Source organism: Amphiprion ocellaris, chromosome 22, assembly GCF_022539595.1.
Source record: "Amphiprion ocellaris isolate individual 3 ecotype Okinawa chromosome 22, ASM2253959v1, whole genome shotgun sequence".
NCBI lineage: Eukaryota > Metazoa > Chordata > Actinopteri > Pomacentridae > Amphiprion > Amphiprion ocellaris.
The window spans coordinates 9,623,571-9,642,268 of record NC_072787.1 but is presented as its reverse complement, the minus strand read 5'-3'; the positions used below and the strand labels follow the sequence as shown (position 1 = coordinate 9,642,268).

At 48.6% G+C, this 18,698-nt stretch overlaps 1 protein-coding gene across 3 annotated transcripts in view; it reads right to left on the bottom strand.

The window, feature by feature from the left end:
• Positions 1 to 18,698, bottom strand: part of kcnh2b (potassium voltage-gated channel, subfamily H (eag-related), member 2b) — a 359,465-nt gene that overhangs the window by 136,149 nt on the left and 204,618 nt on the right. For all 3 annotated transcript variants that reach the window (XM_055007076.1, XM_055007075.1, XM_035955229.2), the window contains 4 exons: positions 18,039 to 18,194; positions 10,524 to 10,737; positions 8,654 to 8,976; positions 8,358 to 8,569 (listed from right to left, as the gene is read on the bottom strand). In XM_055007076.1, coding sequence (XP_054863051.1) covers positions 8,358 to 8,569; positions 8,654 to 8,976; positions 10,524 to 10,737; positions 18,039 to 18,194 — 905 coding nt within the window. The remainder of the gene's footprint in view (positions 1 to 8,357; positions 8,570 to 8,653; positions 8,977 to 10,523; positions 10,738 to 18,038; positions 18,195 to 18,698) is intronic.

The window sequence follows — 18,698 nt, the reverse complement described above, 5'->3', positions numbered from 1 at the left end:
GATAAGGCTAAAAACAGTCTTTTGTTAGATACATACTTCTCCCAGACAGTGACAACATGCTTCTCTGCTTCTTTGTGGGTCACTGAACTCACATGGAGGAAGCACTCAATCAGTTTAGAGGTAGTGAGGCAGAGCCACAGAGCTAAATTACAGTCCTGCAGGTTGAATGCGTCACAAGCTTCCAGACTCTATTCCAGCCCATTTAACTGACAGACACCAGCACTCCACCACATGTGCATTTCTCACCACAGTATTAGCATGTTGTCACACTGGAAACTGCTCCCCAGTGATAAAAATAACCCAAATTAAGAAGGATTTAGGTAATTTGTACTCATGCCTATCTTAAATGTCTTTATAAGATGCATGTTGAAAACAGGGACAATGTTCCTGAAGCCATGGAGTATGGTTGAAAAGGACAAATAAATCCTTTTTCTTTTGTCTTTTTGGTGGAGAAGTAATTCCTCTTCAATAATAAATAAAGTGCTGGGTAATTTGTGGACAAGATCACACTGAGACGATCAAAGTACCTAATTTAATACATATCTTTGGTTTTAAAGAGATGCTTACCATATATACACTACCGTTCCAAAGTTTGGGGTCACCCAGACAATTCCATGTTTTCCATGAAAACTCCCACTTCTATTCATGTGCTAACATAACTGCACAAGGGTTTTCTAATCAATATTTAACCTTTCAACACCATTAGCTAACACAATGTAGCATTAGAACACAGGAGTGATGGTTGCTGGAAATGTTCCTCTGTACTCCTATGTAGATATTTCATTAAAAATCTGCTGTTTCCAGCTAGAATAGTCATTTACCACATTAACAATGTCTACATTGGATTTGTCATTTATTTAAAGTTATCTTTATCGAAAAAAAATGCTTTTCTTTCAAAAAAAAAAGGACATTTCTAAGTGACCCCAAACTTTTGAACTGTAGTGAAAGTTTTTCAGACACGCCCAGTGGCTAAGATACGTCCCACACTTCATGTATAAAGGAGTTATTATGGCAACAATTCTAAACAATTAACATCCACAGATGTCTTCTAATCACAGAGGGCTGGATAATGCTTTCTCCTCCAGGTAGGCAGACTAATGCTATTCATTTGACAGACCATGAAGCCCTCGTTTCTGCTAATTTATGTCCTATTTAACGGACACAGCCCTGATGTGGGACTTTGCCAGAGGTGCATCTCTCACCAAAACAACTGCAGTGTCACATTAGAGCCTGCCCTCTTGGCGCTTTTTCAGCAAAAAACATGTGGCACTGCTAAAAATACCTACTTTTGAATCATTCACGTCATACACTATTTAGAGAGCTCATGCATACTCATGACCCAATGCAAGTATGTATCATCAGACTGACTGGTAGGGAATTCAATTACTGGAATAAAGGAGCTGCAGCCACGGCTTCTCTGAGCTCTAACAAACATGAATGAAGCAGTGGCATGCAGGGAAATGAACCCTGATCAAAGTCTCTGTTACACTTTTAATCTTCCAACAAAACATGGCTTTAAGTGTGCAGCAGATTTCCCTGATGCATAATTAAGGTTTTACTTTGAGACTGCACTAGTTTTTACAGCACTAGCCTCCTACTCACAGAACAATATCAGCTATAAGTGGGCTGCTGTAAAGTCTGAGCGGCCGTCACTTCACTGGAAATCTGGATCCTGACAGCAACTTGTGACAAAGTAGATTTAAATCAAGTGATAACCTGTTTATTAAAGGCAGTGGAAGAAACTAAGAACTATGAACGACACAATAATATAAAAAACAGCGAACACACCATGAAGGCTGCCTTCTAACAGTCTTGACATCGACTCAGTTCTATTATATGTGTTGTCAAGAATCTTAAGATTAAACCATTAAAGTCATTGGTATGTGTTTATTTACAGAACCATTCTGGGTATTGTTCCTTCCTATTTGTCTTGTCTTTCCACAAGGAAACATGGAAGTTACAATCTCAGATCTATGGATACTCTGCAGGATGTCATCCCCGAAGTATGATCTGAACTGGGCAAGAAAGCATTTAGGTTTTCTGTACCTGATGCTTGGAATAAATTACAATCTAAACTTTAACTTCAAGCCTTTGTTACACTAAATGAGTTTAAAGTTCTGGTGAAATCATTACAGCTTAACTTGTCTGTGTGCAAGTTTTAATGTTAATTTTATCTGTTGTTTACTGATTTTAATGTGACTATGCTGCTGCCCTCTCAGCCAGGTCTCCCTTTAAAGGAGATCTCTGATCTCAGTGAACTAACGTGGTTAAATAAAAGCAAAATAAATGTTTAAAAAAACAACTTTATTACTGTTTAATTCCAATGACAACAACAAGCACTATGTGCACTACAAGAAAAGCCAAAGATTAATATCATGAATTAAATTTTATCCTATGACAAAAAAACACAACGCCGTGTGGTTTGACTGCATAAGAAACACAAAAGTATTTATTCAGAGGCTTCTGAACCTGTAACTTCCCCACTGCACTGTACAGTAGAAAGATATGAGACGGATAACTACTAAAGACAAACAGCACTGCAGTACATCCTCTCAGTCCTATACTATGCCTTTCCACATCACAGCAGAGGATGCATATAGAAGCACAGTACAGTAAAGCCGTGAGACAGTCCTGCTGACTCTACAGAGACGCCCTCCTCTCATTCCCTGTAAAGTCAGCTCATTAAAGAAATATGGAAGTCTGTAATGTAATTCTATAAGTGTTCTTTGATAAGCTCATTACAGTACTCTGCATAAATAGTCTGTACACACAGCTCAGAAATCATAAAGTAGTTGTAGTTTCACATGGTGACACAGAATATAAATAGAATGCACTTTATTTTAAACCATTAACACCAACAAAAATGTTATGTGTGGGTGTTTGTCTTCATGAAATATTCTGGGGTAAAACAGTTTGAGCCAAAGTTGCAGCGTTTGAGCAGGGAGAGGAGAGAAATAAAACTAGCCCAGTAAATCATTTTAATTGCAACTATTTCCATTAACAGTTTCTCCACCACGGTGCTCAGCATTAAACTAGTGAGGCTGTCATCTCATTTTTTTTTGTCCCAAACACTTTTTCTACAGAATGATGTCGGAGAATTTCACTTCCCTGAAGCCAAACATCCACTACTGATCCATAACTGAATGTTTATTTGTAATGTGTTAAAAATACATTTCTAATCAACACATCTATGCCATTCAGTCCTACAAAATGAAGAAGCTTCAAATATGTTGTGAAAAGGTTGTAGTTTAACCTCAAATGTGATATTTTCCCAAAGATAACCAAACAGTGAGTGAAAACAAAGACACATGAACCCTAAGACTGACCATCTCACCATCATCCTCCTGACGGGACTTTGTCATCCTAGAAGAGTTTCCTACCAGGTCTCATTCTCACATTTTGAGATCCGATCCGATCCGATCCGATCCATTCCATTCCATTCCATTCCATTCCATTCCATTCCATTTATATAGTGCCAATTACAGTCAAATTGTCTCAAGACGCTTTACAGAACCCATATGCCTGACCCCCAGAGCAAGCCAAAAGGCAACAGTGGCAAGGAAAACACCCTTTTAACAGGGGAAAAAACCTCGAGCAGAACCCGGCTCTTCATGTGAGGGGACCCATCTGCCTGCTGGCCGGGCAGGTTGAGAGGGACAGAAGAGGTAGAGAGGTAGAGAGATAGAGAGGTAGAGAGGTGGAGAGGTAGAGAGGTGGAGAGGTAGAGAGGTAGAGAGGTAGAGAGATAGAGATGTAGGGGGTAGAGAGGGGGAGGGGAAAAGGGAACATAAAACAACACATCATTTTTAAAATGTAAATGACAAAGTAGTTTAGAGAACTTGTGGAAGACAGGGCTGAAAGTACAGTCTGTGCCATGCATCCTACTTTTCTGTTCCACTGTCATTTTTCAGGGTGCTACGTCACGGATAAGCTGACACTCGCCCAACACTGACACTCAAATCAAATGGAAAACAGTAAATGTAGCCCACTGTGTAGTAAACAATTAGTGATTTAAGACACACTACTAGAGTGCACATTCTGCTTTCAGTCAGTCAGTTTCTCTGTCAGTGAGCTTGCAGTAATTCATCTACATATCAGACCTGCTGAAAATAAGAAGTCATGACTTTGTACAACTTTCAGACTAAGCTACAACTTCTGTTACGCCACAAAATCAAAAACAACAGGATGGTTGTTTCTGTGTTTCAACATTCTACAGCAGAAACTGAAAAAAAGCTGGGAGCATCAACACTCTGGCATTTGATGCACAGACCTTCCTAACATTTTAAATTCAACAACACATGCACCAAACCTCAGATTCCCAACACAAGTTGTGTTCCTTCTATCTGAGACATTTCCAGGAGATGCAGACGGTTCCTACCACTTTGTTGCCCGGTGTGGTGTGTGCCATCCATGGCTCCATTGGATCCCACTGTGACGGGCTGCTGGAGCTAAGTGGCAGCTTGGGTGTAGGGCTCTGAGTACAAGGGAGCATCAGGGTGTTGTGAGTGAGTTTATCCTACTGTGTGTATGTGTGGGTGTTCACATGGCTGTAGGACTGCCATGCATGGAGCTGGGTGTCAGGAATATTGTATGAGTGCTGTGCTGGCTGAATGTGTCCACAGCTAATAAAATGTCCCCGATAGAACATGACCATGGTCACTGGAGCTAGGAGTGACACTGGAGTGCGCAATGAGCCATGATCCCAGTTTTATTCTGCACCGGTCCCCTTCTAGCTTCTCCAAACACTAATTAAGACCTCCTCTTCCTGAGCATCGTGTCAGGATCTCCTCCCTATCCATCCATGATCCAGCCTCCCTTATTAGACTGCATCAGTCACAGCTCACCTGCACTCAAGTTCACACAGAGACAAAAGTCCAAGAAAAGAAGGCGTTTCATCATTGTTTGCAAAGCAGCAGTTAGCTCTAATCTAAGAACAGACATTTGCATTGAAACTTCCAGCCATTTCCATGTGCACAGAAAGAGAAGTGAGCGTTCATGAGCCAGTCTGAGAGCAGCTTGGTCACAAAGAAGCACAAAGAGGCAAAAACCAACAGAAAGCAGGAAAAGGGGACAGAGCCAGAAGTCCTTCAGGAGGAGGAGAAATTCTGCATGTGTTCAGGGTGTCAGATGTTTTATGGAACACGTAAATTATTCAGCCTTGTTTGCCTTCAACATCTTCTTCTGTGCTCCTCTGAGGGATTGATGAGGCCTGTCATCGCTCTTCCTGATGTATGCTGCCATCTTCAGGCCACAGCTGGTAATGCAGGTGCTCTTATTTAGTCAGTTCTCAGGCATCGGCCACAAACATCACAGAGTCGGAAGGTTTAAAGTTGAAGCACAGAGCTCAGTAGTAGATTTAACTGATTATTTCCTCTCTATAGGTGAAGGTTCAGTGAAATCAGCTGCTGTTGTCTCCTAAAAGCAGCCGACTGGTGGACTACAGGAAGGTCAGAGGGCAGCTAGAGGCAGGTCTTTAGGTAATTTATGATACCTAACATCAGACACACTAAAACACCATGCTGCTAGAATGTTACATTGGGTTCAGGAAGTTATTTTTCTGTCCCATTACCCATTGCTGTTTTTCTGATTCAAACATCCTCAGTCAAATGTTCCAGAGTCATTTCATATTCATGAGATGTCAGATATATGCAGGAAAAATGAAAACAATTTAATGTTTTCTTCCTAATAGAGCTATATAAATAGCAGAGGACAGCATTTGGGGACACCAGCTGGTGCTGTTTCCTCCATCCGTAACACGGCTACAGTATGCAGCATTGGTTAATGCACGTGTGTGCATATCCACATGCAGCCACTGAGGGTCAATGCTGTGACCTGACCAGCTGTACCTTCCACTGTGTAGATGACTGCATTAGGTTTAGATTGTGTTGTGCCATTACTTTGGCTTATTCTCCATTGATGTTCCCATTCTTACAAGAAAAGTAAAGAGAGCATAATGTCTCACCCAGACAATATGAAAGAAGGATCATTCATATTCCTCTTTAGTAATTCCACACAGACTACAGTCCTAGCAGAGAGCTTAACTTAATCTTTTCAGCTCTTTGTTCATATTACTCAGCAGGGGCTTCCAAACATGAGAAACATGAGAAACAGACAAAAACACCAGACTGACAATTTGGAATTTAAGAACTTCATCGCCTCCATGTTGAAAACAAACTAAATAACTTTGGAGTATATCTCTGGCATCCCATAAAAAAAAAAAAACTAGACCCATTATGTGTAATATCAATTTAAATCACAATATACTACTGAGCAGGAGTCATAGATTTTCGTTTCCAATTAGACTCCAGTTGGGTTGCTGTAAGATCGTAATAAAATCAGTCAGATAAACACAGAATATGAGAATAAAATCTATGAGTTAAGACTGCCATTGCATTGTGTGATGTTTGCATTTTATTAGATTGAAAAGCTTTCCAAAACCATTATTAAGGCTTTATATTTTCAGCTAATTAAAGCTGCAGTAATCCGGAAAAGAATCAAAAACAAACAAACATAAAAGGGTTTAATCTGATGTCTTAAGCCCTCCCACCAGATGAGGTCAAACACGTGCACGTGGCTCAGATGAGCAAAAACAGTCACAGTACAAATCTACATCCACAACTGGGATTCCTGCCACGGCACAGCCTCCTCCTGTTGCCAACTCTGCTGCTTTTTGCTGTCTGACTTCAACTGAGAAGTCCTGTGACGGGTCAACAGGTTAGAGTGTCTAAGGGCTGAAAATGGAGCAAACAGGAAGTGCAGACGTGTAGTTTCCTCTTAGATCACTTCAATTACAACATGCTGAAATGTAATTATGGAATTGCTGAACATTGACACCAAGTAATACTGCCCAGCACAGCTTTAAGGAACTACAAACCTGGACAAACTGACATCGGCATAGATTGATCCTTATTTATTAAATCCATGAAAGGGTGTGATTTATGATACACTGTTTTCAAGTGTCACTCTAAAGGATGAGAGATCTTTGTCGGATCACTGGAAGTTTTTAAGTTTCATGAATTCTGCAGGGTATAAAGGCATGAGGCCCAAAACCCACCGGTGGGTTCGAAGGGCATGCTATGTTATTTAAAAATGGATAAATGAAACCATTCATCAGAGCCAAATGCACAGAAAGAATCATCTGACTTTCAATTTTCTGTCAGTCCTTGAACTAATCATGTGGTTTCGTTGGAAGAATTTACCCAATCCACACTTATAATCATGATATTTAATCATATTCACCTCATTCTGCATGTCTCATTTAAAAATCTGCCACTCACAAACCATTGTGATCTTCTACAGGCTAAAGACATTTCTTTTAGCACTCCTCATTCCACTAAACATTTCAAAGACCCTCTGAACAAGTAGAATAATGATCTGGGATGGAGCATCTTAATTAACCTGCTCCTCTACAAGACATCTTCCTCTGATTAAAAAAATGCCTGATACTTAACTTTCTGCAAAGTAGACAAGAAAACGTGCCTTAAAAACAGCCTTGTTTGTGTGACTGTTTGCCTCATTAAAGCTCTCCTCTGACAGCGGCACCCAAAGAGCTGCTGTACGATCCTGAGTGAGTCTTTTACTTGTCTGTTAAATGTAGCAGAACAAGCACCTTTGTTAAATGAAATGAGGTCAAAGCAGACTTTCCTTCTCTCCTGAAGTTCTATATGATTGCCTCTGCTGTGACAAATGTTTTTTTTGCAGATGTAAAAATTATCCAGACACAAATCCATTTTCTAAACAGAAACTCGAGCCACAGAGACAACTCTTTCTATAGAATCAGTTTCTGTCCATTCTATATCATTCTATATCAACTCCTAAGCAATAAGAACAGGATTTACAGACACCGTTTCTGGAACACGGAGTCGACAGATCTTCAGACTGAACATCTACAGAGAGAGGTAGAGGCGTTTTCTGGAGTTCCTGACGCGATGGAGATGATGATGAAGTTGTGTCTGTGAAGACGGAAAGCAACTGTGCTGTTCTGACTGCGGCGGGAAACAGCAGTTCCAGAACACAAGCTTATGAAGGACTCAGGAAATGAAAGCACTGCCTCACAAGATGTCCCATATGTCCTCTCTCCATTACTCTCTTAGTCAGTTAGCAGTAATTAGAATGCCGCCACACCACCTTTCATCATCCTCTCATCAGAGCACAATCAATCTCATTCTCATTCACTTGAGCTGGTGTTGTGAGCATTTTATACCCAGAAAGACTTATAGCAAGCAAAAGCGTCCAATTTAAACAGAGAGAACAGGGAACCAACACTGAGCCAGAAGACAAAATGTATCAGCAGCCCAGACTGGTTCCAAAAGACAACACAAACACCACACTCCATCCACTCAGACACACTTTCCTACCTGTGTGACTTTCTCTGTGACATTGTGCGTCCGGTCAATAAGTTTGCATGGAGCAATGATGTCCATCTCCCCAGAGGGCAAGGCGATGAGGGGGTCAGGTTTGAAATCCACAAAGTTGAGGGTGATCTGAGGGATTCTGGAGATTGTGCGGTACCTCATGAGGTCAGAGTCTGAGGTGGAGTTCAAGATGTTTGACTTGCTGTTTACCGCACCTGAAAACCAAACAACGCAACAGAGAGATCAGAAACCAGATGGAATAATATCAGAGGTCCTCTGTTTGTCGGTTCCTCTCTCACCAGTGCTGCTGCTGGCTGGCCGGACGCTCGCTCTCCGGTTCTTTCGGTCCCAATCGGGCCTCATGGCCTCGATCTCGTCTACGGAGGAGGCACGCCGCATACTGTGGAAGCTTTCCCGTGAGCGGCTATGAGACAGGGAGCAGTTAGAGGCCGAGCCGTCTGGGTTGAGGCTGAGCCGGTGATGGGGTGCTACACAGGGTGAGGACTGGGTGAGAGGACCCACCAGGTGGTGAGGAGCTGGGTGGTGGGTTACAGGAGGATCAGTGCACAGTAAGGTGCGCTGGTCTTCCTGCCGGTCTTCTGGCCAACTCTGTAGAGCTGACCTGGGAATTAAAAGGGAGACAATATTCACAGACTGCCATCGATGAACCTGAAGCCACATGACAGGAAGTATCTGCTGAACTGTATGGCACTGGAACAGAACAGAATGACCAACAATGAGCTTTGACTTCACTACAGGAGGAAACGGATCATCAGGATTCCATCAAGTATGAACATTTCACATCATTACTCTGAAATGATGGTTCTGTGTGGTCATTTGATGTATTCTTATTTGATAAGATTTGGAAGTTAACCCTTTAGGCGCCACAGTTTTTTCAATAAAATATTCAGTTTTGATATCCCTTTTTCCAAAGGTTGTAACTTGAAAATGATTAGAGGTAAAGGCAAACTGTAAATGAGTAAAATCATCAGTATGATCCAAAGTTTGTGATGGGAGTAAATTCACTCATCTAATTTGCATATTATGACGTCACCAGGCGGCAAACATATCAATTACATAACTTTTACAGATGTTTATTGATCAAGATGGCATTGCTTGGCTCAGAATTTGTCAGATCCCTGTCTCCACGATACCCAACAGGCTCATCAAAATGTCTGATCCACTCGTGATACTGTTCCTCATCTCTCAAGCAAACTCAACCATCATCATCGGCATTTACGGCAGGGCCGTGAACGCCACTGCGGCCTCCGCCACTATTATCAGTGCATTTTCTCCTGCGTCTACTGCCATTTCCGCGTTCTTTTGCATCCCCGCTACCCACCTCATTATTAGCGGTGTTTTCACCACCCCTGCTACACCCACCACGTCCCCTCCTGCCACCCCGGACACGGTGAAGCAAAGCATCAGCTCCAGGATGTGCTGCTTGTGGACTGTCATGGCGCACGGACTCGCTGCCGTTACGCACGGACGCAGCGTCACTTTATGTCTCACTGGACGACTGAACATCTTCATCAGAGAGTGAATATTCCTCTTCAGAAACTGAGTCAGCCATTACTTGACAAAGTACTTTGTCAACAGTGAACAGACCTCTCAGCATGGTGAGTTTTCTCGCGCTGTCCTGCGCTCTGCTGCGCTCCGACTGCGACCCTCGTCTCCTCGACCGGGAGGCGGTTTTCAAACTCTATAAACTCCAAAACTTTGAATGAATACATGCCCACAAATGATGCTCAGATTGGAGTTCCAGATGTCCGCCATCTCCTGGTGTAAAGTAGTAACTATATGAGTCACTATTTGCAGCGATAGCTTGCTACGTTCAGCAATGTTGCTTGTCCCAATATTGCGACTTTGGCACTTAAAGGGTTAAAAGTTAGTGAGTCTGGTTGAGAAAATCAAACCTTAAAATCAATAAAAAGTGCCAAAAACGAATCTCATAAAAAGATAACACATCAAAGCCAGGAACACATCCCTCAGACTTCAGTATGGTAGAATATTTTTGGTAAGAAGCCCATGAGAAGGTTGCTCTGCAGCAGCGAGCTCTAATGTTTGTGCCTGTTTATAAAAATCATTCATGAGTACAAAATGTGTTCTACATAGTCAGTAAATAAAGCTTTGCCGATTCATCTGTTAAAGTAACCCTCCAGCATCTACCTGCTTCCACTGAGCTGCTCCTGGTGGTCTGGTGGTAGGGGGGGGAGGGGCAGGAACTCCCCCAGGCCTAGGGACTCGTGACTGGGGTGGTCTGGAGGCAGTGGAAGGGGAGTAGCGATGGGGATGTGACCGGCCTCGGCGTCGTCAAGTGACGCTTTACTGTTGGATAAGGAGCGCAGCAGGGGAAGACGCAACTTGAAGCCTCGTGGACGACCTGGTAGAGAGGAGGAGGTAAGATGGAGGATAAGGCTCTTAACCAACAGAGAGACTGAAGATTAACTACATTAAACTGTGGTGCCGATGAGAGCTGCAGTAGGAAAGTGAGACAAGTAGAGACAGAAAATCTGAGGATATTGCAGGTGATGGAGGTCATGCTAGGAGAGAGGGAGATTTGAAGTGCATCAACGCCAAAGACAGTCTACCACAACCTGGAACAACAGCATTGATTAGAATTAGATTTTAGGCACAAAGTCAAAAAAAACAAAAGAGACATTTGATTCCAAACATTATTGTGCCCTGCTTCAGATGCTTTCCCTGAGGTTATCCCTCTGGAACATTAAGTACACAGTTTATGAAAATAGCATTTTTGTCAGCACAAAAACCCAGAATTTACAGGAGTAAAATCACCTGACTTTTTTTTCTTTCTGTCTGCATTTATTCTCATTGTTTAAATCCAAAAAAGGGGTGTCAACATTATATGAGTGTCAGGGCTCCCTCCTCTGTCCCAGCTTCAGCCCCCACCTGACCTCCTTCATCCTCCCTCTCCCCCTCCTCCCTCCTATTCCTCTTTCCACCTTCCTGCTGCAGCTTGGCAGAGCTGCTCTGTCCAGCTGCTGTTCATCACCAATCACTCACCAATGGAACCTCCGGGCAGCTGCCGTGCAGCACACCTGCTGATCATCTCCACCATAAAAGCCGGCGGTACACTCCACACCCTGCCAGATAAACTCTGCTCACGCAGTCAGTTGTCTCGCCTTGCACATTGCTAAAGTTCTCCATTAAAAAAAGCCTTGCCTTGACTAACCCCGTTTTCTTGTTTAGCTCCACTGACCCAGCTGCCCGGTCCCACCTGCTCTGCGCCCCCCCATCTCCTGCACTCCGGATCCAGCCCTGACCAGACCTCCCCCCTCCCTCACCTTGGACCTGCTGCCTCCTCCTGGATCCCCTACTTGTCGTGGAGGGTCTCTGCCTGCCGTGCGCCCTCCTCGGCTCTGGAAAACACCCCGCCTGTGGAACGAGGCTCTCCTGCCCGCTCTCTGCCGCCAACCTACCCCCACCACGGAGGATGCCAACCGAGCCGCTGGTTCCTGGTACAGTCACCCCCCACCCTCCCCATTTAGTTCAGTTACTCCAGACCTCAGTTTTCCCACCCCGTCCAGCACTCCCTTAACCTCTGTTTAAAACAATAAAATCCACCTCTGTTCTTGCCTCAGTCCCTCGTCTGTGTGCTCTCTGCTCGGGTTCACCCCCATGCCATGACAGTACTATCTGGCCACGATGAACCCGGAGAGCACACAGCGGGGTGCTGACCACCCCCCCAACCTGCTCCAGGCTGTAAACAGCCAAGGGACGCTTCTCGGGCAGCATAGCCAGGATCTCCAGGAGTTAGCTGCATCAAACCAGAATATGGCCAACCAAATGAATGCTTTTTCCGATCAAATTAATCAAATGTCAGCCATGATCACTCAGCTCACTACCGTTCCTGCTCCACCTCCTCCACCAGTTTCTGAGCCTAGCCCCGCAGTGGCTCAGCCAGTGCCTACAGCTGCCCGAGAACCGTTTGTGCCCAAGCCAGAGCATTATGGGGGGGACCAGGGACTTGCCAAGCCTTTCTCATGCAGACATCCTTAGTTTTTGAATTACAACCACTCCCCTACAGCACAGACAGGTCCCGTATTGCATATATTTTGAGTCTTCTCACGGGTGTGGCTCCTGACTGGGGATCGGCGGTCTGGGCTGCGCAGAATCCCATCTGCCACTCCTATCCGGCGTTTATCCATGAGATGAAGAAAGTGTTCAACCATCCGGTCCAAGGCCGAGATGTGGGGAAAAGGCTCTACTCCCTCCGTCAAGGAGCCTGCAGCGCGGCAGAATACGCCGTCGACTTCCGGACTCTCGCGGTGGAGAGCGGCTGGAACGACACGGCTCTGCAGGAGGCGTTCCAGAGGGGGCTCAACGAGGGGTTAAAGGACGAACTGGTGACCCGGGACGAGTCCTCCACCCTTGATGAACTAATCGACCTGGTAATCCGTCTCAACAACCGGATCAGGGAATGCCACCGGGAGAGAGGTATCCATGTCCTCCAGCCCTCCCAGCCACGACTCCAGACCCAGCCACACCCCTGCCTGCGCGGTCCCAGTCGCGGTCCCAGTCCCGGACCCAGTCCCCTCCCCGCTCTCCTCCCCCTGTTCATGCCCCGTCTTCATCAGAGGAGGAACCCATGCAGCTTGGCCAGGCCCGCCTCTCCGAGGAGGAGAAACAACAGCGCCGCAGGAGGAATGCCTGCCTCTACTGTGGGGAGGTCGGCCACTACGCGGCAGGCTGCCCGGCCAAGCTGGGAAAAGGGCAGGCTCGCCAGTGACCGGGGGGATCCTGGTGAGCCAGACCTCTATGTCCTCCCCCCTGTTACAACTACGGGTTCCCACCACGTTGACATGGGGAGACCAGCAGTTCACCATCTCTGCCCTGGTGAACTCAGGCGCCGAGTGGAATTTTATCAACGAAGCTCTGGTCCATCAGCTGGAGATCCCCACCGAGCCACTCTCCACCCCTCTGTTTGCACGAGCCCTGAATGGTCGGCGGTTGGCCCAGGTCCTCCTCCGTACCACCCCCATCCCTATCCTGCTATCAAGCAACCACCATGAACGCCTGTCCTTCTGCGTTCTCTGGAACCTCCACACCCCGCTAGTTCTGGGATACCCTTGGCTCCAGCTTCACAATCCCCACATAGACTGGACCCAGGGGAGAATCCTAACCTGGAGCACCCAGTGTCACACCACCTGCCTGCTCTCCGCCCCAGCCTCACTGCTCTCACGTCCACCACCCGGAGGTTCTGCTGGTCCGCCGAGGCCGCCTTCAAGGACCTGAAGAACCGCTTCACCATGGCCCCGATCCTCATACAACCGGATCCCAGCCAACAGTTCATTGTTGAGGTGGACGCCTCCGATACCGGAGCAGGAGCGGTGCTGTCTCAGAGAGCCCCCGGAGACGGCAAACTACACCCCTGCGCTTTCTTCTCCAGAAAGCAACGGCTACAGAGTGGAACTATGACATCGGCAACCGCGAGCTCCTGGCAGTGAAGCTGGCGTTGGAGGAGTGGAGACACTGGCTGGAGGGGGCCGAACAACCATTCCTCGTATGGACCTACCACAAGAACCTGCAATACATCCAGACCGCCAAACGTCTGAACTCCCGGCAAGCCAGGTGGGCCCTCTTCTTTGGTCGTTTTAATTTTCCACTGTCTTATCGCCCCGGCTCCAGGAACATCAAGCCCGACGCCTTGTCCTGGATCCACACCAAGGAGGAGGCCCCGCAGACACCAGAACCCATCCTGGCGTCACGGTTCCTGGCAGGATTGACCTGGGAAATAGAGACCTCCGTCCGACGGGCCCAGGAACAGCAACCCGACCCCGGAGGCAGCCCACCTGGCTTGCTCTTCATCCCCAAAACCACACGCTCCACCGTCCTTCAGTGGGCCCACTCCAGCCAGTTCTCCTGCCACCCAGGTGTCTCCAGGACACTAGCGGTTCTCCGTCAGAGATTCTGGTGGCCCTCCATGGACCAGAACACCCGGGACTTCGTTTCAGCCTGCTCCGTCTGTGCCCGAAGCAAGACCAGCACCCAACCCAGCACGGGACTCCTGAGGCCCCTGCCCATCCCTAGACAACCATGGTCCCATATCGCCGTGGACTTGGTTACCGGGCTACCGCCGTCTAACGGAAACACCGTGATCCTGACAGTGGTCGACCGGTTCTCCAAGGCGGTACACTTCCTACCCCTGCCCAAGCTCCCCTACACTGGGGAGATCGCCGATCTCCTGGTGGCTCACGTCTTTTGCCCTCACTGGATCCCGGTGGATATAGTATCAGATCGGGGGCCTTGGTTCATCTCCCAGGTATGGAAGGCCTTTTGTTCCACGCTGGGGGCCTCAGTCAGTCTCTCCTCTGGTTTCCACCCTCAGCAACGGTCAGACGGAGCGGCTGAATCAGGAAATGGAGGCCACGCTCCGCTGCATCACCGCTGAGAACCCTAGCTCCTGGAGCTCCCAACTCCCCTGGGTGGAGTTGTGCACAACACACTCCCCAACGCCTCCACTGGCCTGTCCCCCTTCCACTGTGTCCACAGCTACCAACCCCCGTTGTTCCCTGAGCTCGAAGAGGACATAGCAGTTCCCTCTGTAGCCGCCCACCTCCGACGCTGCGCCCGGACCTGGCGCCAGACACGTGCCGCCCTGCTCCAGTCATCAAGGAGGATTCAGGACCAGGCCAACCACCACCGCTCTGAGGCTCCTGTTTACGCCCCAGGACAATGAGTGTGGCTCAGGGCCAAGGATCTCCCTCTCCATGTCCCCTCCAAGAAGCTGGCCCCCCGATTCGTTGGCCCCTTCCAAGCGGAGTCTGAAATTAATCCCTGTGCCATTCGCCTCAAGCTCCCCCAGTCCATGCGAGTCCTCCCCACATTCCACGTCCCAGGTAAAACCCTTTAAAGAGAGTCCTCTGGTTCCCCCCACGCCTACTCCTCTGCCCCCTCGGATCCTGAACAACGACCCCATCTACACGGTCAGCCAGTTCCTGGACGTACGCCGCCGAGGCAGGGGTGTGCAATATTTGGTGGACTGGGAGGGCTACGGACCAGAAGAGAGGACAAGGATCCCCCGGCGGCAAATTCTGGACCCCTTTCTCATCAGGGATTTCACCGGGAGCATCCAGGACGCCTTTGCCGTGCGCCAGGAGGCGCACGTGGGGGGGGGGTACTGTCAGGGCTCCCTCCTCTGTCCCAGCTTCAGCCCCCACCTGACCTCCCTCTCCCTCTCCTTCCTCCTATTCCTCTCTCCACCTTCCTGCTGCAGCTCGGCAGAGCTACTCTGTCCAGCTGCTGTTCATCAGCAATTACTCATCAACAGAACTCCGGGCAGCTGCGGTGCAGCACACCTGCTGATCATCTCCACCATAAAAGCCGGCTGCACACTCCACACCCTGCCAGATAAACTCTGCTCACGCAGTCAGTTGTCTCGCCTTGCACGTTGCTAAAGTTCTCCATTTAAAAAAAAAAAAAAAGCCTTGCCTTGAGTAACCCCGTTTTCTTGTCTAGCTCCACTGCCCAGCTTTAGTTCAGTTACTCCAGACCTCAGTTTTTCCACCCCGTCCAGCACTCCCTTAACCTCTGTTTAAAACAATAAAATCCACCTCTGTTCTTGCCTCAGTCCCTCGTCTGTGTGCTCTCTGCTCGGGTTCACCCCCACGCCGTGACAATGAGATTGATGCATATTTTAGTCTTGCAGCAATATTTAGTGCATGTGTGTGACCATTACCCGCCCTCCCTGAAAGCTAAGCAGACTTTCTTTATTAGAATTCCCTATTATGAGCCAGGGAGGGCAGTGCTACACCTCAGTGATGTGCAGGGGAAACAAAGACTGGACAGGACGAACGGGGATAGAAACTAACAGGCGGTGCTATTACAATTAAAGAGTGTGAGGTGGTGTGTTATTCCCAACTACTAACTGCCCATCAATAAAACAGAAAAACACAACAACAACAAAAAAAAAGAGATTCAATAAATAATTAAACAAATAATATTGAACACCATAATTGTGGATGTCTTGACAGTATAGAACAGAATAGGCTGGAAGAGGATACTAGTGAAAAAGAGAATGAGTTTAGTGTAGCGACTCTGGAGAGACTCTCAGCACATCCTGGCGGGTCCCATCATTCGCTGTCAATGGGACTCGACAGGAGCTGGCGAGACCTGATCAAACATGCAAGTGTGAAGGACCCTTGAAGCCCAGAACAGCTATCACGGCAAGGCAAGGCCAAGCGAACAAGGGCACCTCTTCCCCCCGGGCCGCAGGAGCCACAGGGCGGCACCCCCAGAGAGCCACCAGGGCCACCATGAACCACGCGGACCCAGAGAACAAGAGGGAGCAGCTACCAGCACCCCCAGCGTGCCAAGACCGACCCAGGCGGCCCGGGGCATGAGGACCCCCCCCCCCCCCCCCCCCCCCCCGCCACCCAAACCCCAACCCTGCCCACCCTAGCCCCCACCAGAAGCCCCCCACCCCGCCCACAGGGCGGCACCCCCAGAGAGCCACCGGGGCCACCGTGAACCACACGGACCCAGAGAACAAGAGGGAGCAGCTACCAACACCCCCAGAGAGCCAAGACCGACCCAGGTGGCCCGGGGCACGAGGACCGACCCAGGTGGCCCGGGGCACGAGGACCCCCCCGCCACCCAAAACCCAACCCCACCCACCCTAGCCCCCACCCGAACCCCCCACCCCACCACACCACGGCACCCCCAGAGAGCCACCAGGGCCACCGTGAACCACGCGGACCCAGAGAACAAGAGGGAGCAACTACCAACACCCCCAGTGCGCCAAGACCTACCCAGGCGGCCCGGGGCACGAGGACCCCCCGCCACCCAAACCCCAACCCAACTCACCCTAGCCTCCACCCGAACCCCCCACCCCACCACCCCGCCCACAGGGCGGCACCCCCAGAGAGCCACCAGGGCCACCGTGAACCACGCGGACCCAGAGAACAAGAGGGAGCAACTACCAACAACTCCAGTGCGCCAAGACCGACCCAGGCGGCGCGGGGCACGAGGACCCCCCCGCCACCCAAACCCCAACCCAACTCACCCTAGCCCCCACCAGAACCCCCCACCCCACCACCCTGCCCGCCCACCCCCACCCACTCCCCCACCCCCTCCCCCACCCCCACCGCAGCCAGGAAGCCAGACACAGGGGCCGAGCGGCCCATCGAAGGGATGGCAACCAGCCCAGCACAAAGCAGGCCACCACCGGGAGCCGGCCAGGGGAAATCGGAGCCAGGCCCCGAAGTGAGTCCAGAGGGCAAAAATGGACAGTGTGGTGGGCCCGGCGACACCGACAGGGAGGCATCCTGCATACCCCCGCCCCTGCACCAGGCCCCAGGAGAGCACAGCACACCCAAGGTCCCCACACCCTGCAACGCGCCCCGACAACCCAACCAGGACAGAGCCACCACAAGCCACCAGCCCGCACCACAGCCGCAGCATCCACAAGGACAGCCAATCCAGCCCCCGCAGCCCACCAAGAGACACCGCACCAGCCGGGACCCGTTGGGCACGCAGGAAAACCCCCCCAGGCCACAACCCCCAGGCCCCGGGGACCCCCCAGCCACAGCAACACGGATGATGGTCCAAGAAAGCGTGAGTAAGTGTTTCTACCACCTTTGTAACAATCACTTGTGTTGCTGGAACCCTGGAAAACGTGGAACCTGAGCAAACAACATGAAAACATGGTTGGTTGGTAGGTACCTGTAACGAGCCAGGTGGGCAGGCGATGGTTCAGATCCTGTTTATCGTCTCGAAGTGTCTCGTCTGTCATGACCTCGAAGTTGAGGATGAACATGATCACCACGCCATCCTCATTCTTCACCGGCACCACATCCACCATACACAGGATGCAATGACCTGCAGGGCAGAGGAAGGAATAGCACTCAGTCACTCTGATTCTACAACCCTGAGCTTCATATCACCAGACATCACATTAGTAGCTCCAAACAATTGACAACAGTTACATTAAAAATACACGTCCCAAAGTAGAAACTCCATGAAACAAAAGTGAATAAGTCAGAAAGCCTGTGATCATTGAAACAACTTTGAGTACACCTGAGATTATCCATTAGCCTATTTACATGAACATGGTGATAAAATATAGCTGTAAACAGCAGAACTTTCTCAGTTTTGGACCAGTGATCTGTGTCTACCTGCATATCTGCATCCACACACACAGACACAGAGGTTATCAGTGGAAATCAGTGTTTCTGTGATAGTTCAGACAGTGTGAGGGATATTACACAACATACACCTCTATAGATGTTCGCTCTTTGGCACTAAACTACAGGATGAAGCTTCTGTAAAGTGCATTAAGGAATATTCTTCGTCAGATGAGATCCGGATGAATTTATATGCCTC